This window comes from Neomonachus schauinslandi, chromosome 13 (assembly GCF_002201575.2).
Source record: "Neomonachus schauinslandi chromosome 13, ASM220157v2, whole genome shotgun sequence".
Lineage (NCBI taxonomy): Eukaryota > Metazoa > Chordata > Mammalia > Carnivora > Phocidae > Neomonachus > Neomonachus schauinslandi.
The window spans coordinates 58,285,162-58,312,996 of record NC_058415.1 but is presented as its reverse complement, the minus strand read 5'-3'; the positions used below and the strand labels follow the sequence as shown (position 1 = coordinate 58,312,996).

At 53.1% G+C, this 27,835-nt stretch overlaps 2 protein-coding genes across 2 annotated transcripts; both read right to left on the bottom strand.

The window, feature by feature from the left end:
* Positions 1-615: 615 nt before the first annotated feature.
* CCIN (calicin) lies at positions 616-2,525 on the bottom strand. Its single transcript, XM_021691391.2, has one exon. The coding sequence runs from the start codon at positions 2,451-2,453 to the stop codon at positions 687-689; it is 1,767 nt and encodes a 588-aa protein (XP_021547066.1). The 5' UTR covers positions 2,454-2,525; the 3' UTR covers positions 616-686.
* A 4,548-nt stretch (positions 2,526-7,073) lies between these two features.
* GLIPR2 (GLI pathogenesis related 2) lies at positions 7,074-27,627 on the bottom strand. The gene is made up of 5 exons (XM_021691404.2): positions 27,558-27,627; positions 17,439-17,547; positions 16,988-17,091; positions 15,040-15,117; positions 7,074-8,589 (listed from the first exon to the last, which is right to left on the bottom strand). Exons 1-5 carry the CDS (start codon positions 27,568-27,570, stop codon positions 8,429-8,431), a joined length of 465 nt encoding a protein of 154 aa, XP_021547079.1. The 5' UTR covers positions 27,571-27,627; the 3' UTR covers positions 7,074-8,428.
* Between the last annotated feature and the right edge of the window lie 208 nt (positions 27,628-27,835).

Below are 27,835 nucleotides of genomic sequence, written 5' to 3'. Positions count from 1 at the left end.
TTTTTTCTCCCTTTACTGATCTCTCTTTCACTCCCAGTCCCTCAGGCCCTGTATTCCTCGAGAAAGTTCCTGATGTACTTTGCTTACTGAAAACAGTTGTAAGTAACCCCCCAACTTCCCCACAAATAAGACTCAACACACCACAGCTGTGTGGGCAAAAACAACAGCCAAGTGACCCTGCCTGCTCGGTTCCCGCTATCCCCCTCCCTGAGCCTTTCCCACATCATTTTCTCCACCCCCACCCCCCAGCCCAGCCCATGAGTCTCCTGTCCCAAACCTGGGATTGGCCCTCCCCTGCCTTCCTGGACAGACTCGAGGGCAGTGAGTGTTGGAGGAGCCTGCGGCTTCATAACTCTAAGCAAACACTTTATCTGTCCATCTAGCAGATGCTGGCGAGAGAACTATAGGGGATAGAATGGGGGCTTTCCAGACACCACCTTGGCCAGTGCCCAGGAGATGCTTCAGTCCCACCCACCAGGGACTCCATTCCAGCCTCAGCTTGGATCCCTCCAATGACAGAGTCGCCCTGAATTTCCACCCACTGGGAGCAGCCCTAGCCCAGGATCTCCACTTTCAGGGCCAAACAGACTGGAACACTAAGAAGGAACCAACAGGCCATCTTCCTCTCTCTCTCATTAAATTGTGAATAATAATGCATTTACTTATTCTCCCACTGAAAAAGTTGTTTAAATCCTTTGAAGAATCTTGCAAGGTAGCTTGGCTAGACAGCAGGCAGGACAGTCCAGTGCCTCCGGTGGGGGGGCCAGGGTCTTCCACTCGCCTGTCTTTTGGTCCAACAAGTAGGCGTTTGGGTTGATGGTGTAGTCCTTTGTCTGGACATCGCTGGCTGTGGTGACGCCCCCACATACAAACACTCTGCTGTCTCCAATGGAGCATATAGCATGGGACACATCTAAGGGGCAGTTGTTGGGCAAGAGAGGCACCGAGGTGGTTGTCTTGTTGGCCTTTATCTTCTGCAGGTTGATTTCCACACTCTGCCGGTGGCTGTGTACACAGAGGATGTTGTCCTGCTGGAAAGAGAGCAGGGGCCGGTGGTTGAACTCAATGGGGAAGGTGATACACTGGACCACATCCCCAGTGTTGGTGTCAAAGCAGTCCACCACTCCAACCCGGGAAATATAGCCTTTCACCAAGCACCGCCCCGTGACAATGTACAGATTCCGGTCACCCTTGGTGATCACGGCTGTGCCATCCATAGGGATGCTCATCTTCCCTGCCAGGCACCAGGCCTCCTTGCGCTCATCATAGCGATAGATGTTGGAGACGTACCGCCTTGGAGCAATGCTCCCACCCACTGAGTACACTGTCCCCCCGCAGGTCACCATGGTGTGGAAGACAAGCCCAATCGGCAGGTCTGGCAACTTGGTCCAGGAGTTGTCATCCATGTCATACCGCCAAGCTGTCTTCAGCCCAGAAATCTGCTCAGTGGTACCACCAGAGATGTAGATGTAGCGACCAGCAGAGGTGGCACTAAGTGCTGCCGCCCGATAGGGCATCTCTGACAGCTTCAACCACAGGTTCTCCTGGATGATGTAAGCAAACACTCCATCATTGAACTTGCCATGGGCCTTTTGACCACCCAGGATGACCACCGAATCAAGCAGGGCCCCTTTCCGCTGGTAGCTCAACAAGCTGGATGGCCTCTCCTGCTTTCGGTCCACGAGGACACTCTCAATCAGGGTTGCATGGGCTGAGCTGTTCTCCATGCCCATCAGCTTGTTGCTGGCAAACATCAGTGTCTTGTTGGAGACGGCATTAAGATTGATGTAGTTGAAGAACTTCTTGAAATACTTCTCCCGCTCATCCTTCCGGAAGTACACCCAATTGATGAGTGCGCTGAGAGCCTGGTCCTCATTGAGCACATGCAAGTTTTCATCTCGGAGCAGGCGGCCAAAGATGACAGGTGGACAGCGCATGAAGTGCATACAGCCCTCAGGACTGGCCCAGTAGTGGAAGTTGTCACGAATGCCAGAGTAGGCCAAGTCTGATACCTCTTTGAGCTCAAACAACTCAGCCAAGAAGAGGTAGCGCAAGCAGTTCGCACGGCGGATGGACTTAATCAGGAAGTCGTTACAGTGGATTCGAAGGCGTGGTGTGTTGAAATACTGGGCCCCGCGAAGGAGCTCCTCCACGTTCTGCTCCGAGATCACCACCTTGCCACTGTAGAAGTAGTCCAGGAGCTGGTCCACCGTGGCCGGACTCAGGTAGTTGGGGTCAATGGTGATGAAGAGCTCATCGGTGGTCTTCATGTCATTGCTGGAGATGAGGCTCTTCACCAGTGGGGAGACAGCAGCCAGCACGTTGCGATGTGCAAAGAAAACATGGTGGTCCACAGTCAGGGCCATGTCCCAGTACTCTTTGCGTTTCCTCTGTTTGTTCAGGTTCTGCAGCACAAAGCTGTTGTAGTTTTTCTCCGTGAATTCCAATTTCATGGTGCTTCTTGCTGGCTGAGGCAGAAGATCAGCAGCAGGTACTGGAGAACAGACGTTCTCAGGCCTTTGGGATTCAGATTGATGGTTGTTTGCAGAGTAGTTGATCAGGGAGGAGGGGGGCTGGGAGAGAGGGTGATGTCATAGAATGGATGAGGTCATCACAATGCCAGCCCCTGAGGCCTTTCTCAGACGCACAGGACCTTTCTCCCCTCTGATGGCTGCAACCTGCCAAGGCTAGATACCCTGCCAGGATTTAAAGCCCTGGGCCCAGAGCTCAGGAGAATCTCAGAGATGGGTTGCAGCTCTTACCTGGGGCTTTTAAAACTCAGTTCAAGGCTATTTTTGGAATGTCGGAGCCAGTCTGGGTGGGGGTGGTATAGGAAGGGAAAAGGGGAAGGTGGGGGAAGATAAGAGATTTTTGGATCTAGAAGGATCCTTCCATCTACAGGAGGGAAACAAGCCCAGAGAAGAGAAGGAACTTGCCCAAGATCACACAGCAGGTTGGAATCAGACCAGGGCATGGAAGCCAAGCCTTCTATAACTCAGTACTCTTCATCTTTCCAGGAAGCTCCTAACTACCTAACTCTCCCCAGTCTCTGATTCTCAGGCCTCTAGGTACCTCTCTCTGCCAAGGCTCCTGGCCATCAGAGAAGAATTTCAGGCTCTATCCTTTGCCTTCTGAACTCTGTAGCCATGGACACCATTCTTCTTTAAAATAGAAGGAGATGGGCACCTGGGTGGCTCAGTTGGTTAAGCGACTGCCTTCGGCTCAGGTCATGATCCTGGAGTCCCTGGATCGAGTCCCTCAACGGGCTCCCTGCTCCGCGGGGAGTCTGCTTCTCCCTCTGACCCTAACCCCTCTCATGTGCTCTCTCTCATTCTCTCTCTCAAATAAATAAATAAAATCTTTAAAAAAATAAAATAAAATAGAGGGAGGTGTAGAGGCCACTGGCTGAGTAGGGATAGAGGAGTGAGCCACACATGGGGGGTGGGAGCACCTCTGAAGCCCTGATGATTTCAGTTCCACAGCAAACTGGGACCTTCTGTCCACATTTTCAAATCTGTGGTCATGCAACTTTGGGGGCTCTGGTGGGTCAGCTCTCTCCATCAAACGTCGATTTGGACAAGTGGCTCAGACTCTCTAAACCTCAGTTTCCTCATCTGTGACATGGGAGTAATAGTACCCGCTTTGAAGATTATTAAGAATTTAAATGAGATAATGATGAGAGCGCGTTAAGTAACAATGTTTGGCTTGTAGTAAACGTTCAGTAAATGTTAGCTGCCCTTACTTTATTGATACCATCTTAGTTCACCCAGCGCCGGTGTCCTTGGCTGCTCCCTTTGTACGTAAATACCTGTCGTGTCGTCTGGTTGGTGTTTGGTGGTGGTGGGGAGTCTGGAATCCCTCCGGAATCCCGCGCCCCGTTTGGGCGGGCTCCGCCAGCCTCGTCCGGCCACGCGGTGGAGCTGGAGAGCCATCTCGGGCTCGCAGGCCCCGGCGGCCGCGCCCCCTGCGCTCGCCCACCGCAGCCCCTCCCCGCGGGGACAGCAACGCCCCCTCCCAGCCTCCCCGGCCCCCTGGCCGCAGGGCTCCCTCGCGTCCGGCCGCCCGCGGCGACTGGAATGCCCGTGGCAGGGCCTCCCACGTTCACCAAAAAGCCGGCTGTGCCCGCTTTACAGGTGGGGTGCGGAGCCCGGCAGACAAGCCGACTCTGACTCGGGGCGTCACCCCTGGGCCCCCCGCGGGGTGGGGTGCCCGCAGATTCCGCCGCCCCCGCGCGGGCGTGGGCTTCCGGGAGTGTCCGTGCCGAGGAAGGGCTAAGGGTCAGCCGGAGCCCCCACGGAGGGCGGACGGCTTCTGCCGAGAGTGGGAGAGCCCAGGGGCCCCACCCCGGACCAGCCTTGGGGGGCTCCCGGCAAGGGGCTCAACTCGAAGGCCTTTGCGGCGATGGCCACATGGTACCGAGAGGACCTGGGCCCCAAGCGCCATCCCTGATCCTTAGGTCGTCCTTAGCGCCCCTACAAGGAAGAGTGGAGCCCGCCTGCTCTTTCCTTCCCTGGCTTAGTCAGGTGATCATTCAGCGTCTCTGTACCTCATTCTTCCATTTCCGACCTGGCTTTTTCTTGGGGGATTTGGCAACTTGAAAACTTCAAAAGCACTTAACGTTTTTTGTTTTTTAAAGATATTATTTATTTATGGGGCGCCTGGGTGGCTCAGTTGGTTAAGCGACTGCCTTCGGCTCAGGTCATGATCCTGGAGTTCCGGGATCGAGTCCCGCATCGGGCTCCCTGCTTAGCAGCGAGTCTGCTCCTCCCTCTGACCCTCACCCCTCTCATGCTCTCTCTCTCATTCTTTCTCTCAAATAAATAAATAAAATCTTTCAAAAAAAAATATTATTTATCTATTTGACAGAGAGAGACACAGCAAGAGAAGGAACACAAGCAGGGGGAGTGGGAGAGGGAGAAGCAGGCTTCCCGTCGAGCAGGGAGCCCGATGTGGGCCTCCATCCCAGGACCCTGGAACCATGAGCTGAGCCGAAGGCAGACGCCTAACGACTGAGCCACCCAGGCGCCCCAAAGTACTTATGTTTTAATGCTGAATCTGTTCACCTTGATTCCTGAATGGTATAGAGGCCCTCAGTCTCTTGAGGGATCTCTGCACAAAGCTAAGAACTTCTGTTTTCTCCATGAAAAGGCTTAGATTTCAGCCTCTCCACCAGACTAGCTGTGTGGTCTGGGTGGGTTCTTCTCTGTTTTCTCCATGTGAGATTAACTGAGCTCTCAAGGCTTCGCCAGCCCTGATCTCGCGAGGGGTGGCAGCAATTTAGGCACAGGTGAGACCTCTTGGTGTTGATACCAGACACCTTTTCATTCCTATTGGCATCTAGGCCTGACCTGGCGAGAGGCTGGCCGACCTCACCTCCTGGGGCATTCCAACCAAGAGTAGAGCATGGGTGGGGTCAGGCCTGTTGTTGCATCTGCCCCTTGGCCCCCACGTCCTGGGGCACTTTGGTGGAGTAGGCTGGGCCCCTTTGCTTTTGTTTCAAGCGCCAGACCACCAGGGCAGGAAGGTCTCTCCAGTTGAGAAAGTTGGGCATAGGGGGTGTCATGGACCTGAGAAGGTCCAGTAGACTTAACTCCATGTGCCAGACCTCGTACAGCTGGACAGACTGCAGCCCAGAGTGGGGAAGGGAGCACAACTCTGAGAGCACAGGGCTAGAGCTTGGAGCTGAGGTCCCCGATTCCTTCCTCGGTTCTCTGGCTACAAAGGAGAGCTGGCAGTCTGGCTTGTCCTCTGCTCTAATTGAACTGTAGGAGTTGCTGTCTTTAAGAACTCCATTGAAGAGGGCGCCTGGGTGGCTCAGATGGTTGAGCGTCTGCCTTCGGCTCAGGTCATGATCCCAGGGTCCTGGGATCGAGTCCCTCATCGGGCTCTCTGCTCCTTGGGAGCCTGCTTCTCCCTCTGCCTCTCTCTCTCTTTGTCACTCATGAATAACTAAATAAAAATCTTTAAAAAAAAACAGAAAGAAAGAAATCCATTGAAGAAGTAAAATTAGTGCCCACCTGCTCAGCCGGCTTTGTTGCCTGGCTTTTCTTCAACCTAGAAAGCTCTTCTGGTCAGCTTTTATCTTTCTCCAGCCAACTGAGGAAACAGATGCCAGCCTCAAGAGCTTGGCTGCATGCCAGTGTCCACCCCCTGGTTGTGTATGTGTATTTCGTGCACGGTCTCCCCAGGAGCCACCAGGAAGTCCACTGACTGATCATTCAGTCCCTGTTGCTCATGGTGGCTGCCCAGGTGTGGCCTCAGCCCAGGCTTTTTATTCCACCCACCCTCCACTCCCGGCCCAGCTCAGCATTTTTGGCTTAAGAAGACTCCCTCGGGGAGGGGACCCCCATATTCCAACCTTCTGGGGAACATCAGTTGACATATCCTTTTGCTGGGAAGCCCTGAAGACGAGGGGTATGTTTTAACGATACGCGGATTGGGCCCAGAGCTGGAAAGCTCAGGAGCGCCACCTCTTTTGTTCCTCTAACACTGGCTTTCTCACTTCCACTTATTTTCAACTGGCAAGTTGGCTTGCATAGAGTTCTGGCTGGCCACGGCCCTAACTCAGACTCATGGCATCCTAATTTTTTTAGTTCCACTGGCAAACTCTCTGCTCATTTCTTTTTTTTTTTTTTTAAAGATTTTATTTATTTATTTGAGACAGAGAGCATGAGAGGGAGGAGGGTCAGAGGGAGAAGCAGACTCCCTGCCAAGCAGGGAGCCCGATGCGGGACTCGATCCTGGGACTCCAGGATCATGACCTGAGCCGAAGGCAGTCGCCCAACCAACTGAGCCACCCAGGCGCCCTCTGCTCATTTCTTAGCTCAAATTCCTGGTCCGTGGCCAGCCCAGGGATTGGCTGCCTTTGGATCACATGTCCACTTCAGTCCAGTCAGCCGTGTTGAGGGTAGGTCACACGGATCAAAACGTAGCTGCCAAAGGGGCGCAAGGTACAGGGGAGAGGTCGGACGTACTGGGAAGCCTGAGTTACCTAAGACAGGAACTAAGAGTTATGATTACCTTGGACACCAATCAAGAATCGGGCATGAATGACATGGAAGATGTTACACAAAAGAAGAAAACTTTATTGTTGTCTCAGTCACTATTCCTGGGTGAAGTGAAGGGCACAGCACGAGGCTGTGTTCACAGTGCGGCGCAGACCTTCGGGAAGCATGTTCCCTGACTGGCCTGCTCCGACTGACCCTAAGGCGGCAGCCTCCTAACTCCCACCCCGGCCGTCTTACCGCTTGGACAGGCCATGCTTTCAGGACACCCAGCTGGGCGTCTGGGTCGCTTCCTCCCACGCGGACCACGTGAAATCGTTACTCAGGGGAACTTTGTAGGGTGTGAGGCAAAACAAAGAAGCAAACTGGCGAGTCTAAGCCCCCACGTGGGCTGTCTCCCTGGAACACTTGGGCCTGTCACACACCCCAGGAGGGAGCAGGGCGCAGCTGCCGCCACGGCTGCCGAACAGGCCGGGGCTCCCGCCCTGCGTGCGAGGGCAGGCCAGAGGCCGAGGGCTTCCTCCGGGGGCCCTGGTGAGCTCACACTCACCCCACGCTCGCTGACCTCATCGGTCAGATGCTTGGCCGAGAGCCCGGGCAGCGTGAGGGGCTTCCTCCCGGAGCAGGCCCGGGGCCACCTCGCTGAGGTGGGGGAGGGGTGACTTTCAGACCCAGGCCCCAGAAACCAGGAGGCACATACCGAGCTCTGAGATGCCAGAGGATTTTAAGAAAAAAGGTGGGAGGAGGGCAAGGGCAGTGGTAGTAGTCGTACTTTGCTATTTAAAGATAGAAAATGCAAGGAAGTGCAACTTTTCTCTCCATTTGTTCTTTGGCATTCCCATCAGAGAATTCCAGGAGGCATGCAGATGACATCATGTCTTACAACTGAGCAATCCCAATCATTCTGTGAAATGCAGTTCCTGCCTGTCCCATGTTTCCAATGGAAGCTGCTCTATATTTACGTGTTTAAAGCTGTTTTATGTTACATTTAAATGAGAGTTTAATAATCTTACATATCTACCAAAAGTAGATTACAATGCATGAAAATCACATAAAATGAACTTCACCTCGAAGCATCACAAACGTTTGGAATAGAAAAAGCCCAGGGATGAATATTATAAGAAATGTACAGAAGAAGTTTGCTTAAAAAAAAAAAAAAAGTTTTAAAATTGATTCTTTCCCCTCTGCGTCCAAATAATTGTGGTCTAGGGAACCATCAGGGTAAAGGCTTCATAGGCTCATTCCTTTTGATAAGAATAAGTTCATACAGAAGCGTATATCCAAGTGCGTGTGCAAGACACACTCACATGCATCACACACACAAGCACATACACCCACAGGGACAGACACACAGCTGAGTTTTTGTTGTTCTAGGCACTTCGTATCCATGTTAAGTCTGCCACATTCCCATTACATTTAATGAATTACTTCTTTGGAGGCAGGACATTTTCTTCAAAGAAGCCCTGGTTGACGACATTCCCTGCTGGGAAGTATCGGGCCACCACGAAGGAAGACCCGTCACTTGCAGATGCCTTCCCCACTCCCATCTTCTTTGTATTCTTCCACACCATGGCTGTGAAGTGTCCTGGAGGGGCAGAGGCAGGGGGAGAGGGAAACAGGTTAGTTAGCAGAATCTGGAGGAGGATGTTTCCAAGGATCCTCGAACCCCTGCACCGTCTTGTCAGGTTTGGGAAGCTTGAGCTTCCCATACACCAGTCAGAGGCAGGAGACATAGAACACTCTGCCTGCCTGAGTTTCTGAGGCATCAGGTCCTCTCGATCAGCCACACAAGACCCTCCTCACCTCACCGTTTGCCGATGCCCAAAGGTTTCATGGTTTCCCAGAGATCACAGCAAAGCCGAGTGACCCCAACAGTTAGGATGCCACCCACTGGCACCTGCCTCCCCCTTTCCCCCCCTGACTGTATTCTTCAAGGTCACGCATGATCTCCATGTTTCTCCCCAAAGATCACTTTTTGTCTCTCTCTTACTTGACATCTCAGGAACATTTAATAGAGTCGACTCCTTCTCTTTTCGAAGTACCCCCTCTTTTGGTTTCGATGATGCTGCCCTCTCTTGGCATTCCCATCTTACTGCCTTTTCCTCCTCTTCCATTTCGCTGGTAAATGTTGGAGGGGCCTGCCCTTCCCAAAGCTCAGTCCTGGGCTTGCTTTTCTTCACTTGCTGTACTCTTTAGGCAATTTCATCTTTCCCTGGCTCCCAAATTTATTTTCCTAGCCCAGATCTCTCCTCTGTGCTCCAGATACAACTACTTACTTGACATTTCTACTTGGATGGCAACCAGGCATGTAACCTATCCAAACCTCACTCTTGATTTTGGTTCCCCCAGAGTTACTGCTCTTCCTACCTTTCATTTCCATTAATGTTCCCTCTATGCACACAACCCTAGGGCTTGGTCTGTATTCCTCCTTCTCCCTCATTTCCCCCTCAACAACCCATCATTCAATCCTGGAGACTCTAACTCCAAAATAGATCTTAAGTCCATCCACTCCCCAAACTTGGGTTCCAACCACAAACTTTCTCACTCGGACCACTGTAATGGCCCTCGACCGGTTCCCCAGCATCCACCTTTGCCTCCTTCAATTCACTTTCTCTAAAGGAGCCAGAGTAATCATTTTTAGACATAAGTCATATCTGTTTTCTTTCCCACTTAAAAACCCTTCAGTTGCTTCCAGTTGCACCTCAGATGAAAGCGAATGCTCTGGCCCAATGGCCTCCTTTCCATTCCTTGAACATGTCCGGCTATTTCCCACCATGGAACCCTTGCACACATTGGCCACTGTGTGGAATGCTCTCCCGATGACCAACATCTTCCTATCCCTTAGGCCTCAGCCTGAATGTCACCTGTGCAGAGAAGTCTTTCACAATCACTTATTTCCTGAACACCTCCCTCCCAAGATCATCTTATCATACCCTGTTCTACCCCTCATAGCATTCTTACCATTTGCAATGTTACATGCATTTGATTTCTTGTTCATTTGCTTGGCTCCTTCACTAGGCTATGAGACTCACAGGGGCAGGAACCAAACTGCTTTGCTCACCAAATTATACTCAGTACCCTGGCAAAGCCTGGCACCGGAAAAGTGTAAAATAAGACTTTGTTGCATGAATGAGCGGAATGAATGAGGGAATGAATGAAAAGGTATACGGAAGAACCATCTTGGGCTTGGGTTCTACCCTCACTGCAAGTGCAGGCCTTCTACATTTTGCGCTCTTTGAGACATTGACAAGTTAGAGCCTCCTTCAGTTCCCTCTGCTCTGAACCAAACAGTCCAGTTCCTTCTCAAGCTACTACCTGACCCTCCACACACTTCTGTGGTTTGCTAAGCTTCTCAGCATCAGTGTCCCGCTGCTGAGGCTGCCCTCCCCTCACTCACTGCTTCTTTCAAACTTTTAATATAGCTTAGCTTCCAACTCCCCTTCCCCTTGGGGGTCAAGAGTTGCTATAATGTACTCTTTGCTCAATGACCATAAATTCTTCGTCTCCAAGGAGTAGAAGGTGGAAGCTGATCCTTCCCACCTTTACTGTTAAGGACTTACAGAGATCCTTTGACAGGTCAATATTGACTTCTGTAGCACAGAATGGCATTCATTTGCTCAAACAACACTGAAGAGATTACGCTTCCTCCTTGAGGGGTGGGGACCACAGCCATCTTATTTTATTTTTTTAAGATTTTATTTATTTACTCGAGAGAAAGTGAGAGCAAGAGAGAGAGCACAGAGGGAGAGGGAGAAGCAGATGTCCCGCTGAGCAGACAGCCTGATTGCAGGGCTCGTTATCAGGACCCCAAGATCAGGACCGGAGCTGAAGGCAGACGCTTAATCGAATGAGCCACCCAGGTGCCCCCGACACCTGTCTTATTGACCACAATATCCCCAGTGTTTAGCACTGAGCTTGGCACATAGAAGATGCTCAACAAATATCAGATGAAGAATGAAAGAGACAGAGGGAAGGAGGAAAACTGAATCAGAAGTGGCTAAGTATCCCATAGGGTAAGAAAGAAAGAGGGTAACCATTTTACACCCATTTGGGTGGATTTTTTTTTAAAGAAGAAAATAACAAGTGTTATTTATTTATAAATAAATAAAATCTTTAAAAAAAGATTGTGTGTAGGGCGCCTGGGTGGCTCAGTTGGTTAAGCGACTGCCTTCGGCTCAGGTCATGATCCTGGAGTCCCGGGATCGAGTCCCGCATCGGGCTCCCTGCTCAGCGGGGAGTCTGCTTCACCCTCTGACCCTCCTCCCTCTCATGCTCTCTGTCTCTCATTCTCTCTCTCTCAAATAAATAAATAAAATCTTTAAAAAAAAAAAAAAAAGATTGTGTGTATTTTGCCCTACAGATGAACGCCATTTTTATAATTTTTAAATTTAGGTAATACTTTATTTTGTTGTCTATATCCATAAAAGATTTGAGGTTACCAAATTGTTTATAGAATACCAAACCATAAACAGTAATCAGTAGAACTGTTGTGATAAAATCAAAGCAAGAACTAAAGGAAAACAAACCCCAGGTATAATTAGGCATCTTTTCCACTTATCCTTAAACTTGTATTAACCACTGCCCACTAAACTCTGACTTTCACCTCAAAATAGAAGAGAAACACTTCTTGCCTATTCCCCCTTGGTCCTCCTACTTTTTGAATCACAGCTCCAGGCTTTCCAGCAGCTTTGTGAGGTGTCGCAGCTTCCACAGGCTGTCTTTTCATTAAGGCTCAAGCCCTTTTCCATGCGAGCCTTTTCTCTCAAGAGAACCGGACACTTTGGCTATTGACCACCCACTCTCTCTGTTGCCCAGACAAGGAAGAACTGCCATTTATCCACTGGTTGCCAAGAAAATGATCACAGACACAAGGTGCCCATCAGCAGCTCGCATGCCTGTGGAAGCCTTTTCCAAACAGCTGAGACCAAGTGATTTTCCCTCAGGCCGGGGAGGTTTCTGTCCAGAGATAATTAAGTATGGGTATTTAGAGACAAGTTAAAGGACACGACTTCCTTAGCAACCATCAGATACACAGTGGTTTCTAACTAAATCACTGACACAAAACCTTTTTTTTTCCCTAAAGGGATCACATCCTCCTTTCCTGCAGTCGACCCCAACTTCCTAGAATATACATTTGAAAAAACACATTTAATAAGTTACAGTATATCCTTGCAAGAGAATAATGATAATGTGCAACAGTAAGAAAGAATGACAAAGCTCTTTTTGTATTAACATGGAACAATCTCTAACAATCTGCTGGGTGAAGAAAGCAAGTGCAAAACAGATCATATACCAGGGTATAAAAAAAGTGGAAAAGAGAACATATTTACCTAACACTGGTATAAGATCAGACCAATTCTAGGATGATACACAAGAAATGGGTATCACTGGTTGGAAGGCAAAGTGCTAGAGACCAGGAATGGAAGGACTTTTTACCTTACACAGTTTGCAGATTTCATATCATGTAAAAGTATTATTTACTCAGAATAAATGAACCAACCAACCTACTCGTTATGTAATAAAGGGGGCACCTGGGTGGCTCAGTTGGTTAAGTGAGCCTTCGGCTCAGGTCATGATCCTAGAGTCCCAGGATCAGTCCTGAATCGGGCTCCCTGCTCAGCAGGGAGTCTGCATCTCCCTCTGACCCTCCGCCCTCTCGTGCTCTCTCTCTCAAATAAATAAATTGATTCAAAAAAAAAAAAAGAAAAGAATACAAAGGAACAGTTTCTCTCCGCTCAGCATGCAGCAGAGAACTGTGTCCTTCATCACAAGATGTGGACTCAGGGTGGGTGGGTGGGGATAGATTACAGGATATTTCAAAGGCTCTTTCCCAACAACACGGACTCAGGTCAGGGAATCCCTACACAATGGTGCGGCAAGAAGCAGCTCTGGGGGAGCCTGAGGCATGGGAAGGGTCTTGCAAGCTCTGATTCTAACACCACCCAAAGCTGTGCTCCTGTCTTAAGCTCAGGCTCCGTCTGTCCACAGGCATTGCCCACTAGCACCTGGGACAGCCTAGGGGCTAGTTGCTCTGGGGTTTTCCTCTTTAGGGGTGGGAGATGTGGGGCAATAGGTTGGACGGGTGGTCAGTGATCATGGCAAGTCCCATCCCAGCTCTGACACTTGCAAGATTCCCACCTTGGAGCAGGAGCCATGGAAAAAGCATCGGATTGAGGATAGGAGATCTAAAAGAAGTCTCTTCCTCTTTCTGGGCTTCAGTTTCCTCCTCTGCAAAATGGGTAGAATAAAGCCCCACCTACAACTGGTGTTGTGAGGCTTACGTGGCTGGGAATGCAGACACTTTACAATTGCCAAGTGGCAGGCACACAGGAGCGACGCTAGTAACTTGCCCTGACACATGTCCAGGTGCTCGGGAGCCTTGCTCATGGGAAAAGCAAATCCAGAGGCTGTGAAATAAAATGTCTTCTGGACACTGTACTTTATGAAAAGAAGCCAGGTTCTGTGTCTTCACAGAACCTTAATCGCTGGGAGGAGGCTGTTCCTGTTCCCTCCCTCACTTCCCGAATTCAACTGCCACAGAACCATCGATTCATACTTAGGGCGCTGAGAGCAGCTTCCTTGGCCCTGGCCTCGAGAGCTGGGAGGAGAAATGCCCCAGCAGATGCCACCACCTCTGCCCCACAGTCCTGCCCACACTGTTGCAAGAACCCCTACCCAAGAGGGGTGAGCAGCAAACCACAGGAAACAGTGACTGGCTCCGAGAGCATGTCACTTCCTGCTTCGGAAGAATCTTCCAGACGGTGAGAGGCCATAGGGGCTCCACCCAGGGGTGGGATGGGGTAGGGTAGGGTAGGGTAGGGGGTGGGCAGGGAACCCCCTTTTCAGTTTTCCTGGCGCCTTCTGGTCAGAGAAACTCTCAGCCCCTTCTAACCCATCCTGGGCCGCGAGTAGATCTGAGTCGGTTCTGAGGAAAGACAGGCAGGCGCCAGGTGAGAGAAGTCGGCTGAGGGGCAGGAGGGAGCCCAGAACTCAGAGTGGCTGCCTGGGGCTTCAGTCAGCTAAATGTTTGCTGCTCACCCTGGAGGCCTCACAGAAAAGCTGGATGGTCCCAGGGCTGCCGAGGCCTGCAGCTCTTGCCTGCATCCACACACCAGCTCTCAGAATGTCCCCTAGAGGCGACTGCCTTGCTCCTCTCCCTCTGGGACAGGGAAGGACAGAGAGTCAACCCAAGTTCACACGACTAATAGTGCTGGAGCTGAGAGCAGCTATAGGCGGCTGTCTGCACTCAAAGCTCATCTGAACCGCAAACTGGAGAGAAAGGGTGAAGGGGGAGGTTGGAGGTGCGCGGAGCATGTAGGAAGGATGCAGGGTATTGGGGGCGGCGTTAAGACTAGAAGGAGAGAGTGAGCCGTGTGGCCCTTTTCCTGAAGAGAGGGCTTTAGAATATTCTGGTTGGTAGGAGCAGCCTGGATTGGAGGGGAGCAAGACTAGCAGTAGGACGACCGGTTATAGGACCACTTCTGGGAGGAGCACTCAGGAACCTTTTATTTTTTTTTCTTTGTTTTATTTTTTTTTTTAAGATTTTATTTATTTATTTGACAGAGAGAGAGGCAGCGAGAGAGGGAACACAAGCAGGGGGAGTGGGAGAGGGAGAAGCGGGCTTCCCGCCGAGCAGGGATCCCAGTGCAGGGCTCGATCCCAGGACCCCGGGATCATGACCCGAGCCGAAGGCAGACGCTTAATGCCTGAGCCACCCAGGAACCCCACTCAGGAACTTTTTGAAATCCACAGCCTCCTTTGGCGCACTCTAGTCACGTGGAGAACTTGGAGCTGGTGGGGCAGGAATCCGTGGCTCACATGTTCTCGGACGGAGCGGGGGGGTGTGTGTGTGTTGGGAGAAGTGATGGGGAAAGAGAGTATTGATCCCTTTGGGCGAAGTTGAACCAGAGAAATACGGAAGAGGTAAAATAGGAGGGAAATGATCGATTTTCAGAGGGTTAGTGCCTTTCCAAACTCAGACGCCCAACGGCAACCCTGCCCAGGCCCAGGCCACTGGGGTGACCCCCTCACTCACCAGTCCCGGAGGTGAAGCCAGGCTGCTGGAAGTTGTAGTTCTTGATTTCACTGTACCATCGATCAGCCACCTCCTTTCCTGTATGGAAGAGACACTGTTTCAAACTCAGCAGCAAAATCAACCCACTCGCTACTCCTTCCATCTTCTCCCCTTAACCCCAAACCACCCACCCCACACTTAGACGTCTGATAAAGCACCAATGAGCTGAAGCAGGGACTCCTGCCCATGAGTGTATCCAGGCTGAAGAGGGGGCCTTGCTGGGGATTGGGAAGAGCCTTGGCCTGGCGTTGGGGGACCTGCCCTGCCACTAACTTACTGTGGAATCCTGGGCAAGGCCTGCCCCTCTCTGGGCCTCTGTACAAGGGTTGAATGCAATGTCCTCCAAGGGCTTCTAATGATGCTCTGAGTTTTCGGGACACTCTGTCCTCATCCCACCCCAAGTGTGTCTCCTGAAATATCCACAGGAGGAAAGGCAATTGGGCTGGTGGGTCCTCATTCTAAGCATCTGCTCGTCCAACCGGTGATGGTAGGCGAAAACCCACAGCATTGCCCTGGGAGCTGTTGATGTCAAGGCCATAGCAGGGAGCCTCCATCCCACAGCAGTAAGTCTCACTCTTAACTCCGATCTATGATCTACGATATCCGATATCCGTATGGATCAGCTGGGGTGCTTGTTGAAATGCAGATTCTGACTTCCTAGGTCAAAGGTGTCTGCACTGATGACATGCAGGCCCTGAGTCTGCATTTCTCACAAGTTCCCAGATGCTGCTGCTTCCCCGTGGACCACACTTTGAGAAGCAAGGCCTCAGAGAACAGAGGCTACACACCGGCCTCCCCGGGGGAGCCCTGAAACGTGGCTGACACGCGGGGCCTGCCACAGACTGCGTCAGTGTCTCTGGAGGAGAGACCCAGGCACTGGTCTTTTCTAAAAGTGCTGCAAAAGATCCCAATGTGTAGCCAGGGCGGGGATAAAGACAGCCTGCGGAGACAGAGATGGGGGAACCGGGGCCACAGAGGGTAGCGACTTGCTCAGGGCTCCACAGGGGGCCAACGCAAGGCTGGGACCAATCACGTCCACTGCCTGCTCGTCCCGTCCCTTCAGGGAGCCTTCTCCCCATCAGGGCCCACGGCCTGGGCCTGGAAAGGAGGCTGCAGGCTGCAGGCTGCAGGCTCCCGCCTTCCTCAGGAGCATGCGCACACCTCTCCCGGAGGCCCGCTGCTCTGGGGAAACGGAGAGGACTGCAGGCCTCCCCAAGGAACTCCCAGGAATGTCAGGCTCAGCGGGGGGTGGGGGGCAGTCATCCTCCCGCTGGGGTCTGGAGAAGGCTTCAGAGGGCAAAGTAGCTCTCTCCAGCACTTTTTCCTAAAAAGCCACGGCAGCCCTGTCAGAGCCAGGAAGCTCAAGAATGTTTGGTCAGTGTGGCGGGATCACCATTCCAGGCTGTGACCTTGGATGGAGGGATTGTCTTTCTCATTTTTTTTTTTTTTTCTAACATGAAAAAAGCTCAGTTGCATTTTTCTGAGGATAAAAGTGAATACACCAACACTTTAAAAAAGAAAGCAAAATGTGAAGAAAGTAAAACGGTGCCTGGGGATACTTGAGAGCCCACAGGGTCAGGCTGAAACTCTGCACAGAAAGGGCACAGAAATGATTTGCCTCCCCCGCCCCCATTCCTCAGCTGGGAGTCTTCCGAAGGGGAGGGTTGGGCAGTCTGACTCATCTGTGTGTCCCTGGCACCCAGCGCAGGCCTGGCCCTGAGCCAGCCGTCTGAGACACTGTGGTGAGCTGCAGGCAGCCCCCGGGAGCACACACAGAGAGTTCTGGGGCCCCTTTCCCTTTCTGGGCCTGTGGCACCAAGGCTACACGGAGGAGGGTGCTGGGGCCTGAATACTGGAGGTCCTGGGCCCAGCTCAGGCGGAGGAGAGGGAGGCCGAGAAAGCAACCTACCTGTCTGATCGTAGGAGGCCCATGCCAGGTTCTCTCCGCACTGGCCACGACTGGACTCCGGGCTGTGCTTGAGGATCCTTGTGCTGGCCAGGGCCTCTGAATACCTGCCAGAGTCCATGTGCCTCCTCAGAGCGGGCCAGCCCAGGGAAGCCCCAGAGTGTGAGCCCTAACCTAGTGTGGCTGAACTTCCTTCCCTGCCCCAGGCTAGCTGTGCAAATCAGGAGCATCACACCAGCCTCTCTTCTGCGCCCCACAACAGCCCCATTTTACAGAGGAGCAAACCGAGGCTCGGAGGAAAAGGACCTGCCTCGGTAAGTGGCACAAGGGTTATTCAAGCCTGGCTGTATCTGCCCCCCAAACCATGTCCTTCCGGCCACCCCACTGCCCCTCCATGACAGTGGCAACAGCGCCATGAAGGGCCGGAGTCACCCCGGGGCTCTGGGGGACTCACTGCTGAGCCTCCCGGTTGAGCTTCTTGCAGAGCTTCAGTGGGGGGACGCCATGCTGCTGCCGGTACTCATTGTGGGCCTTCAGGACCTCATTATTAAACTGCTTGGAAGCTGCAATAATTTCAAAATGGAGAAGGTCTCAGTGCAGAGAAAAGACCCACCAAGAAAGTATGCGGGCCGGTTTCAGAGTGACGCCCAGCTCAACCCTCAGGCCACATGGACAGGCTGCCGCGCCCCTTCGGCACCCCGGCCAACCGAGCAACTGTGACGCCCTGCTCCACACCCCTGATGTCAGCCTCCCCGTCTCTGCACATCTGCACCTCATGGATCATGTGGGGCCCTATGGACCACGTGAGGGATTTGGGGCTTTATCCAGGGCAATGGGAAGGGGCTGAATGGGCACAAGGGGCTGAGATGAGGAGATGCGTGTTTCTGAAAGACTCTGCTGGCCGCTGAGGCGAGGCTGGGCCACAGGTGCACAGAAGGTGCAGGGGGTTGGGGGTGCGATAGGGAGACCGGAACCGCTGGAAAAAAATGTGTGGAGACTGGATAACTCAGACTGGACCTATGGGGTGTGGTGGGGGCTGGGAAGGGCTGGAGGTGGGAGCCCAGAGAGAACAGGCCCGGCTGTGGTGAGGGTGCCCATGTTGTGCTGGGGAAACCAAAAGACTGGGACAGATAAAGAAGGGGACCAGGGGAGGACAGCACTGGGGAAGTGGAGTGAGGGGACAGGGTGGAAAAGAGGGGGGGGGGGGGGGGGGGGGCAGCTGGGCCCAGGGATGCAGTGAGGGAAGAGGTGGAGCCTGTGCCCAACTGGGTCATGACTTCCAAAGGACAAGCTCAAGGAGGATGGAGTTGGGGAGAGAATAAGGGGCGGAGGCAAGGTCAACGGTGGACAGAAGTCACCCCAGTTTGGCTCTGGAATGGAACCCCCTCCATCCCACACCCTTCATCCATCTCCCCACCACTCATCCATCCCTCTCTTGGTTCATCATCCTTTGAGCAGCAGCCAGCCAGACACCCATCACCCACCCATCAGTTCATCTGCTCTCTGAGCGCCGCCTCCGCTCCGGCTCCTGGATTGTGCGAGAGCTCCAGAGACACAGCCACCTCGTCCTGCCCTCGGGGAGCTCACACACAGAAGGGAGACGGCCTTGTAAACAGACACCGGCAGGGTGACAGGGCCAAGGTGCAGGTGAGCATAGGTCAAGAGGAACTTGGAGAAAAGTAACCTACCATGGGCTGGGGGATCAGGAAGGTGGCCCCTGATTTGACGCCCCAAAGTTGCCCAGACAGGAGCCAGTGAGGCTGATTGGGAAGGCACTGAGCACCAGCCATAGGACTCTGGGAGTCGGGTGGCTTATGAGTAAGAGCCACGGCAGCCCTTACACCAAGTTAGTCTCATCTGGCAGGGGCCTGTCCCTGAGGCTTGGCGGGGGGGGCAGTAAGGGTGCAACACGGAGGGTGAACAAAGTGCCACTCCTCCCCCGCCCCAGGTCACCAGCTGCCTTTCCTCTCCTCTGCTCTTTTCATTCACCCCAGAGGCTGAGATGACCCAATAGGGGGTCTTCCCCCTCCCTCAGCTGATTCCCCAGGTCTCCTGGGGCTTCGAATCAAATGCCGCTGTGTGTCTGAGGAGATGCAGGAGAAGGAAGACCCGGGGCAGGGCCTACCCTCAGGGAGCTCTGGGCTAAATGCGGCCCAGCAGAGGTGAGGTGACTGCGGGGCCCGTGGTGGGTGGCAGTTGAGCCGGCCCCAGGGGGTTCCAATCACCGTAAGAGTTAGGCCTCTGGGGCCCAGCGGGGCAGTTCAGTGAGGTCTGGTCACAGCAGTGTGGGCAGGGGGAGGCTGTGGCTGACAGGCAGACATGGGGGACACCGTGAAGGAAGGGGTGACTGTAGCTGCTTTTTATTTATTTATTATTTATTTATTTTTATTTATTCTTATGTTAATCTCCATACATTACATCATTAGTTTTAGATGAAGTGTTCCATGATTCATTGTTTGTGCGGTAGCTGCTTTCTACCATCTTGTCACCAAGACAGAGGTGGAGCTGCAACCTGAACCCTTCAGGTCTTTGTGGTCAAGAGAGGGGCCAAACCCTTGTTGGTGTGAAAGATAAAGATTTCAGGTTTATGCGAGGGAGGAGGAAAAGGGAAGGTACTGATTCCTGGGCAGTTTCAGATTTTCAGGATGGAAAAGCTCTGCGGTGTGTTGCACAGCGATGTGAATGTGCGTAACACCACTGAACTGTCTACCCTGCAATGGTTTTGATGGTCAACTTTATGTCCCGTGTTTCTTACCACAGTCATAAAAAAGATTTTGGGTTGAGTATGTTAATGTGGTATTTGGGATAACGGAGTCACAGAGGTTCTTAAAGAATATCTCAGGGGCGCCTGGGTGGCTCAGTCGTTAAGCGTCTGCCTTCGGCTCGGGTCATGATCCCAGGGTCCTGGGATCGAGTCCCATGATGGGCTCCCTGCTCAGCGAGGAACCTGCTTCTCCCTCTCCCTCAGTCTCCCGGCTTGTGCTCTCACTCTCTGTCAAATAAATAAATTAGATATTTCCAACAAAACAAAACAAAACAGAATATCTCAGGTGGAAGCCATAGCGACTGGTAGGAACCAGAGGGGTTCTTGTTGATGAAACACAAAGGAGTCAGCAGGGTGGTTTGGCAGCTAGAACCCCACCAGCTCCTGGGCAAGGCACTGCTTGTCCTGTAGGAGCTAGGGCCCAGCTGGAGTGCCCCACCCAGCCTGGCCCCCGCCTTGTCTGAGAGGCGGCGACCATCTGAAGTGTGTCCACAAGTGGTGACCAGGTGGAGAAGGGGCTGGAAATGGGTCTTATAAGGAATGGTGGCAAGTACTGGGTCTGTTCATCCTGGAGCTCAGACTTTGGAAGACACAGAGGAGACCGCTGATGAATTCTGGGGCTCCAGAGGGCAAAGTGAGGGCCAATGGGTGGAAAGGGCAGGACGATAGATTTTAGCTCAGCCAAAGAAAGAACTTTCAATCAAAGCTTTCCAAAAAATGAAAGAGTGACCTCACAAGGTAATGAGCTCTCCAGCACTGGGGGAATACAAACAAGTGACTCTTCTCAAAAGGATTCAGGCATTGGAGGCCCGTCGGATGACCTTCAAGTCCCCTCAATCCTGAGATCCCATAAGGTCCCATCAGGGTGGGGTGAGAGGAGACAAGTGCATGGCTACCCTCAGGCTTCCAAGGAGTTCAGAGCTTCTCTAAGGAGATGGAGTGATCACAAGTGTATGTGTCTGGTGCAGGGCCAGGTGTGGGTGCACATGGTCAAGGTGGCAGCGGGTCCCCATCTAAGGGACAGGCTTGGCGAGGCCCACACTAATGTCCCTGCCAGCTCCCATGTCCCTGGCAGGCCACAATGGGACACCACAGGAGGTGCATGGGACTGAGTGGCACGGGCAATGGGGACCACCAATGTACCGGGGAAGCCTCCCTGAAGGAGGCAGGGAGGAGGCAAAGCGGGCACAGAAAGAGCCAGGGCAGACCAGGGAGCTGGTGGATCCGGGGCTATGGGGAGAAGGGGGAGATCCAAGGAGTAGGTGGGTAGCTAAGGTGAAGCCAGTTTAAAGGCAGCTCTGAGTGCCGGGCTCAGGTCGCACTGGACCCAGTAGTGCTATGGGTCCTGCAGTCTTTTTGGCAGAGAGGGACATATAAGGCTGCTAAAAACTAGGTCACTGCACTCCCAGAATGTGGGAAGTAAAAAGAAACAAAAGTGAAAGTTCCTGTGCCCAATCTAAGCTTGGTGCCCAGAAGCCAATGCTGGTTACTGTTGCCAGTGGGGCCAGTATGCTGGGCCAGGGTTTCTAGGAAGGGGTCAGGAAGACTTTTTGATAGGGGAGCCTTCTCTCCCTACCCCCAGCCACACTTCTGAGGCTAGTCTCCACCCAGGTGGCTCCTCAGAGCAGGGCCTCAGCCTCCGTGGGGGCAAGATATCACTTGTGAACACACCCAGCAAAACGCACACCTTATTCTGTAGAAAAACCCTAGAACACAGATAAACATAAAGATTAAAGTCAAAGAAAACCCACCCATCCCCACATTAGGCAGGGAGAGCCCTCACAGCCACCCCACAAGGGGGTAGGGTAGGAACGATATCCTTATTTTGTAGGAGGGTAAACTGAAGCTCAGAGAACGACAGGCTCAGGGTGCCAGCCCAGAATGAAAGAGGTCCTTTCTTCTGCTGACCAACCATTTCTAGGTGCCAGGCCTGTACATGATCTTATTTGCTTATTGCCACCTTTTGTGGGAGCCCCCACTACTGTACCTTTTTTATTGATAAGGAAACGGAGGCTCCAGAAGGGAAGTAACCTGCCCAAGTTCCCACAAATGGTCCAGGGGTAGTAGACCCACGAAGAGGGAAACCCTGTCCTTAACCCCGAACTACCCCCAAGGCCCAGGACACAGAGGAAAGCACACAGAAGAGACAGTGGGGTCACCAGATCCAGGAGGAGGATCAGGTCCAGTGCGGTTGGGCCTGCCAGTCTCTGAGGAGGAGGAAGGAAGAGGAGAAAAGAACTTTCTCAAAAGCCTCCTCTGTGCCAAGCCCTTTATGGCCAGACCTGTCTGAGGGGCCCCAGATGAAAATCAGGGGCTGCCGGGGACAGTTGTGGGGCTTAAGGTCAGAGCCACTGGAAGGTGGGAGGAGCTGTCTGGGCCTGGCTCCCTGTGCTGAGGGACAGAGTCAGGGTGGGGCTGTCTCCACCACAGGAGGGGGCGATGAACTAGGATGGGGGCTCTTGAAGGTCCTCTGGGGCCCAGGCTTCTAACTGCCAGATAAAAACTCAGGTCCTGCCCCTCCTGCCTCTGGCTGTTGGCTGGGATAGACTCCTCCCTCAGCGTTGGTCCTCTTCTGAGGCCTCCCTGGGCCCAGCATGACTCATTTCTCTGCCCTCTCCAAAATCCCCACCAAAGAGGCCCATCAGGAATCAGGAAATTGTGGACAGGCCCCTTCTGTCCCCTTAGCAAGAGGCTGGAAAGAGACCTGGTCCCATCTTTGGGGCAAAGCTGGTTTTGCTAATTTATCAGGAAGAAAAATTTTAAGTTGATTAAAAAAAAAAAAAGGAATGAGTTCCAGACGGGTAGCCTGGGTGGCTCCTGCTCTTTCTGCCTGGGTTCCAGGAAATTCAAGAGGCAAATCCCAGCTCTGCCTTTTAATAGGTGTGTGATCTTGGACAAGTTGTTTAATCACTCTGTGCCTTTCTCCCATACATAAAATGGGGAGAATAGTTTCTACTTCACAGAGTTGTTGTTGAGAGTTAAATGAATTAACTTATGAAAATGCTTTAGAGGGGCGCCTGGGTGGCTCAGTCGATAAGTGTCTGCCTTCGGCTCAGGTCATGATCCCAGGACCACTGGGATGGAGCCCCACTCGGGCTCCCTGCTCGGTGGGAAGCCTGCTTCTCCCCTCTCCCACTCCCCCTGCTTGTGTTCCTGCTCTCACTATCTCTCTCTGTCAAATAAATAAATAAAATCTTTAAAAAAAAATGCTTTAGAATAGTTTCAGAACACAGTGAAGAGTTCCTAAATGTCAACCATAATTATTATCGTCACTTTTGGGCAGAGACCCTTTGGCCTCTGGCCTTGGGAGAAACTGCCCTGTCAAAGCCTAGATTTTAGGGGCTCCTGGGTGGCTCAGTTGGTTGAGCCTCAGGTCCTGATCCCAGGGTCCCAGGATGGAGCTCCATGTTGGGCTCCTGCTTAGTGGGGAGTCTGCTTCTACCTCTCCCTCTGTCCCTCCCCCAGGTTTGTGCGAGCTCTCGTTTGCTCTCTCTCAAATAAATAAAGAAAATCTTAAAACAAAACAAAACCTAAATTTTATTTTATTTTTTTTTAAAGATTTTATTTATTTATTTGACAGAGAGAGACACAGCGAGAGAGGGAACACAAGCAGGGGGAACGGGAGATGGAGAAGCAGGCTTCCCGCTGAGCAGGGAGCCTGATGCGAGGCTCGATCCCAGGACACTGGGATCATGACCTGAGCCGAAGGCAGACGCTTAACAACTGAGCCACCCAGGCGCCCCCAAAACCTAGATTTTAAAGCGAGCAGGGCTGCTGGTATTTAAATTGGTCTCAGACATGTGCAGGGTGAATGAGTACATGAACAAATGAATGGAGCCCCCACACGGGCCTCGAGAAGGCACTAGAATGGGAACCTTCTCATTACAGAGGAGGAAACTGTGGTTTTCAGTTGGATATGTGAATTGCCCAAGGTCACACAATGAGTCCACATTACAGCCAGATCTAAGAATGTCCCTCCCCTCGCCTTCTCCCCTCCCTCATATCTTGCACACTTTCACTTCACATACGTCTTCCTCTCCCTAAGGGCAAAAATGACGTACAATGAAGAGTTGCCCAATTGCCCACTCGGGAACAAGGATGTCCCAGAGCACGGGCCCCAGGCTGCCCCTTCGCGGGCAGACAATAGTTCTTGCAGGACTGAAGGAGCCAGGGAGAGCTAGCTCTGGCCTGCAGAGTGGCTGGGCATTCTCGGCCGGGCCTGCGGCCCCTCAGGCCTACCACAGGCACCGGGCAAGTCCCTGCCCCTTGGCCCGCTGCTTCCCCACCTGTGTGAAGGAAGGATGAATGACATCTGCGGATTTCAAAGTAGCTTCAAAGCAGGAAACCCTTTCTTTGAACCACTTCCTCCCCCCTTCTTTTTTTCAATAAAGTCAACACATGAAAATGGAACTGCTGGAATGATCTGGTCCACACAGTCTTCCCCGCAGAGATGTGAGAGCCCCCGCTCGGTAGGAAATTCCTGGGCTAGTCGGTCCCTAAAAGGCCTTCTGCTCTGCTGTCCTCTGGTGCTGGGACATGTGGGTAGTGGGACACTAAGATTCTTAGAGGTAACCACAGGCTGTGTAGAGGTCCCTACGGAGCTGGAATCCAGGGTGAGAAGCAGGTAGGGAGCAGGCGGCAAGTGGTCACGTGGCAGAGGGAAAAGCACACAGCTGGGAAGGCAGAAACCCGGGTTCAAATCCCTATTTGTCCACTTACTGGTCAAGATATGAACTTGGGCAAGGTATTCAACCTCTATAAACCTACAAAATTGGTAATACCTGCCCTGTAGTGTTGTTAACAAATGTTGGTACCATGTATAAAATACCTAGCTTCAAGTCTGGCATGCACTAGGAGCTTAATAATTGGTAATCACTATTATTAGGGACCAGAGGCTTCTACAGAGCCTGAGGCCAGTGCTTTTCTTCTCTGCCCCCATCACACCTACTGCAAAATGAAGCCCAGCAGGGAGACCAGGGCTAGGGGCAGGTTCTGGGAATCTCAAAGCACTGGGCCAAGTGTCTTCTGGAATTTAAGCTGTCAGTTGTGTAATACTTTTTCAGCAATGCCCACAACCCCAGGAAGCTCTGACGTATATCTGAGGTTAAAAATTAAAAAGAGATTGGCCCCTATGCAGTGATGAGGAAACTGAGGCCCGAAAGAGGCAGGGGCTGACTCCTTACCCTGGTCTTTCTGGAACCACATAAAGCCCCTGTGTGGGTAAATATCTGTGAGTGCTATGAGCACTGCAGGCACAGATAACCTCTGGCTGGTGGCCTGGAACCTCAAGGCTGGGCCTGTGTTGAAGGCCCATGCGGCCTGGGTCACCTAGAAAAGTCACTTTCTCTTGGGGACCCTTAGGGGAGCCAGACACTGTCCTGGGGGCTCATAGTTCTTGGGAGAGCCAAGTGAAATGCATGTGCCTATGAGGGAGATAGGCCTGGACCAGCATTCTGGAAGGTCCCCGGGTATGTGTGGTGGGGGTGGGAAGGGGGGGGGGGACGCCTGCCTGAACCACCTCTTCCTGTCCTCTGCCACTGCCCTCCACCTCTGAGAGCAGGCTGACTGTGCATCTCTGGTCCTCCGAGTGCCACCACCAGCCTGCACCCAGACTCACCCTGCTGGCCCTTCCCTCATGTTCACAGTAAGTCGGTCACCAAGGCTGTTTCTGGCTACCATCTCAAATATCCATCTCCTCGTCCTCTGCAGTCCTTAGATGCCTCTATCATCTCTCTCCTGGGTAAATGCAATAGTCTCCCCTGACCCCCACCTCCACTCTCCCCGTCTTAGCCACCCTCCACCCTGGCACAACTCGGGCTTTCAGATCAATGTCTTTCAGTGGCACCCGAGGTCCCATGGCTAAAGATCCTCCAGGAGGTTCAATGATCCCTTCTGCAGAGGAGATTTCTCCCTCCCCTGATCTCCTGCCACTCTCCACCTGCACCCGCCTTGTGGCTTGAATCACTTCCCACTTCTTACTGGAGCCTATCCACCCCCCACCTCAGTCAGCTTAGGATTCACTTCATGATCCAAATGAATACTGCTGAGGACAGAGGCCTGCCCTCCACAGCAGGGGGCCTGCAGCTTGGCACACAGCTAATAAATAGATGGGGGGAAGAGAGGGAAAGAGAAAAGGAAGGAAGAGGGGAGGGAGGGAGGATGGATGAACAGATAGAAGAATGGGCATATAGCTGAGTATTAGAAGTTCTGGAAAACTGTTTCTTAGGGAAGAAGCCAGAAACAACTGATACAAATGTAGCTTTAGAGAATTTGTGGATTTTCTCTTAAGGTACAGAGAAAGGAGTTGATTTCTCAAAATGCTTTTTCACATCTGCCATGCTCTTGCCTCATTACCGCCTATCACCCTGTTCTTGAACTACATGGCAACTCCTTATGTCACCTCTCCATACTGGAGAGCATATGGGCCACCCTCACTGTACAGATGGGGAAAATGAGGCACAGAGAAGGAAAGAGCCTTGTTCAAGATCACACAGCAAGTGATTAGCAGAGCCAGGGCTGAAAGCCAGACCTGTCACAGCAGGTCAGGATAAATGCCAGGGAAAGCCACTTACTCTCAACACCAGTACCTCATGAGTCTGGATCTTGAGAAGAGATTCAAGGAGGGACCCAGCCTCACCCACCCAAGGATGACAGCCCCAACTTCCCATGAAGCAGGACTTCTGAACTCTGTTGGACAGCTGTTCATTGAGAGTGTCCTGTGAGGCAGGAACTATGCTGGGATAGACTCAGCCCCTGGCCCCCAGCAGTGAGGAGTCTGTGGGAAACAGGTCCATGGCTGGGGTAGTGTCCCAAGCTGACTGCTGGGAGGGCTGTAACAAAGACACAGAGGGGGCCGTCCCTGGGGGGGGGGGAGGGGGGCGGAAATCAGGGAGGGGAGCCCAGGCCAAGTTGAGCCTAGAAGGATGGAGAGGATTTGCAACCTCAGCAAAGTGGGAGAGGCAGAGAGGTGGTGGTGAGCGCTGGGAGAGGGAACCCAGGGGAAGGGACAAGGGTGCCAGCCTCCTAATAGCTGCGTGCAGGGGGAGGTAAGAGGTGAGGATCAACTCCCAGGGGGCCCCATGCCCCACGGAAGAGTACATACTCTTTAACCTGCCGACAATGGGATGAAAGGTGTTAGAAAGTGACAGGACAAGATCTGCATTTTAGAAAGCTCACCCGGACAGCCACAGTGGTGAGGATGAGCAGCGACAGGTCAGACATAAAGGGGAAGCGCGATTCTGTACCCGGGTGGAGCCAGACTGAGCCTGGCACAAAGGGGGCGCTCAGGGGAGGAGGGACAACGACAGAAGAAAAGGATGCTCAGAGCTGTCCTTAGGAGGGTTGGTTGGGGAGAGTTGTTTTGTAGCAACAGATGCAGTCATAGTTTGGAGGCTTTTTCCAATTCTAACTCTGCTCCAGAAACAAAGCAAAAGCCACGCCTTGGCCGGACGCTGAGCGCTAATCCCATCAGCGCCTGGAAACCCTCCCTGACGCAATCTCTGGCTCGCAGACAGGGGGACCCTCCCTCGGTCTCGCCTTCCCTCCTTCTCTCCCGGTGGCCCGACGGCCACCCCGGCTTCCTGGCTGCCCCGGAAACTGCCGGCGCGGAGCCTCCGGGCGCTTCGCCTCGCACGCCTCTCCAGCCCGCACCCGGGGTCCTGCAGCGCAGCCCGCGTCCTGACCCCGCGTGGCGGCGGCCGCCCCGCTCCCCCGGGCACCAGCCCGCCGCGGGGGAGGGTGAAGGCGGGGGTCCCGGAGCCGAGGCTCGCGAGCCCTCCCCGCACCCGCCCGGCCGGCCCGCGGGCTCACCTGACTTGCCCATGGCCCGCTCGGCGCGCTCCCCGGTTCCCGCCGCCGCTGCGCTGCGCTCTCTTGCCGGCCCCGCGCAGCTGGACCCCGGAGGAGGAGGCCGGGCGGCCGCAGCCCCTCCCCCGGCGCGGCCCGGCCCCCGCCTTATAAGGCAGCGGCAGCTGCCGGCGGAGGCGCCTGGGGCCACCCCGCCGGCTGCCCGGAGGAGGCGCCGCGCGCTCCGCTCTCCGCGCGCCTCCCCGTCCGACTCGGGAGAACTCGCCTCGCGAAGGGACCTC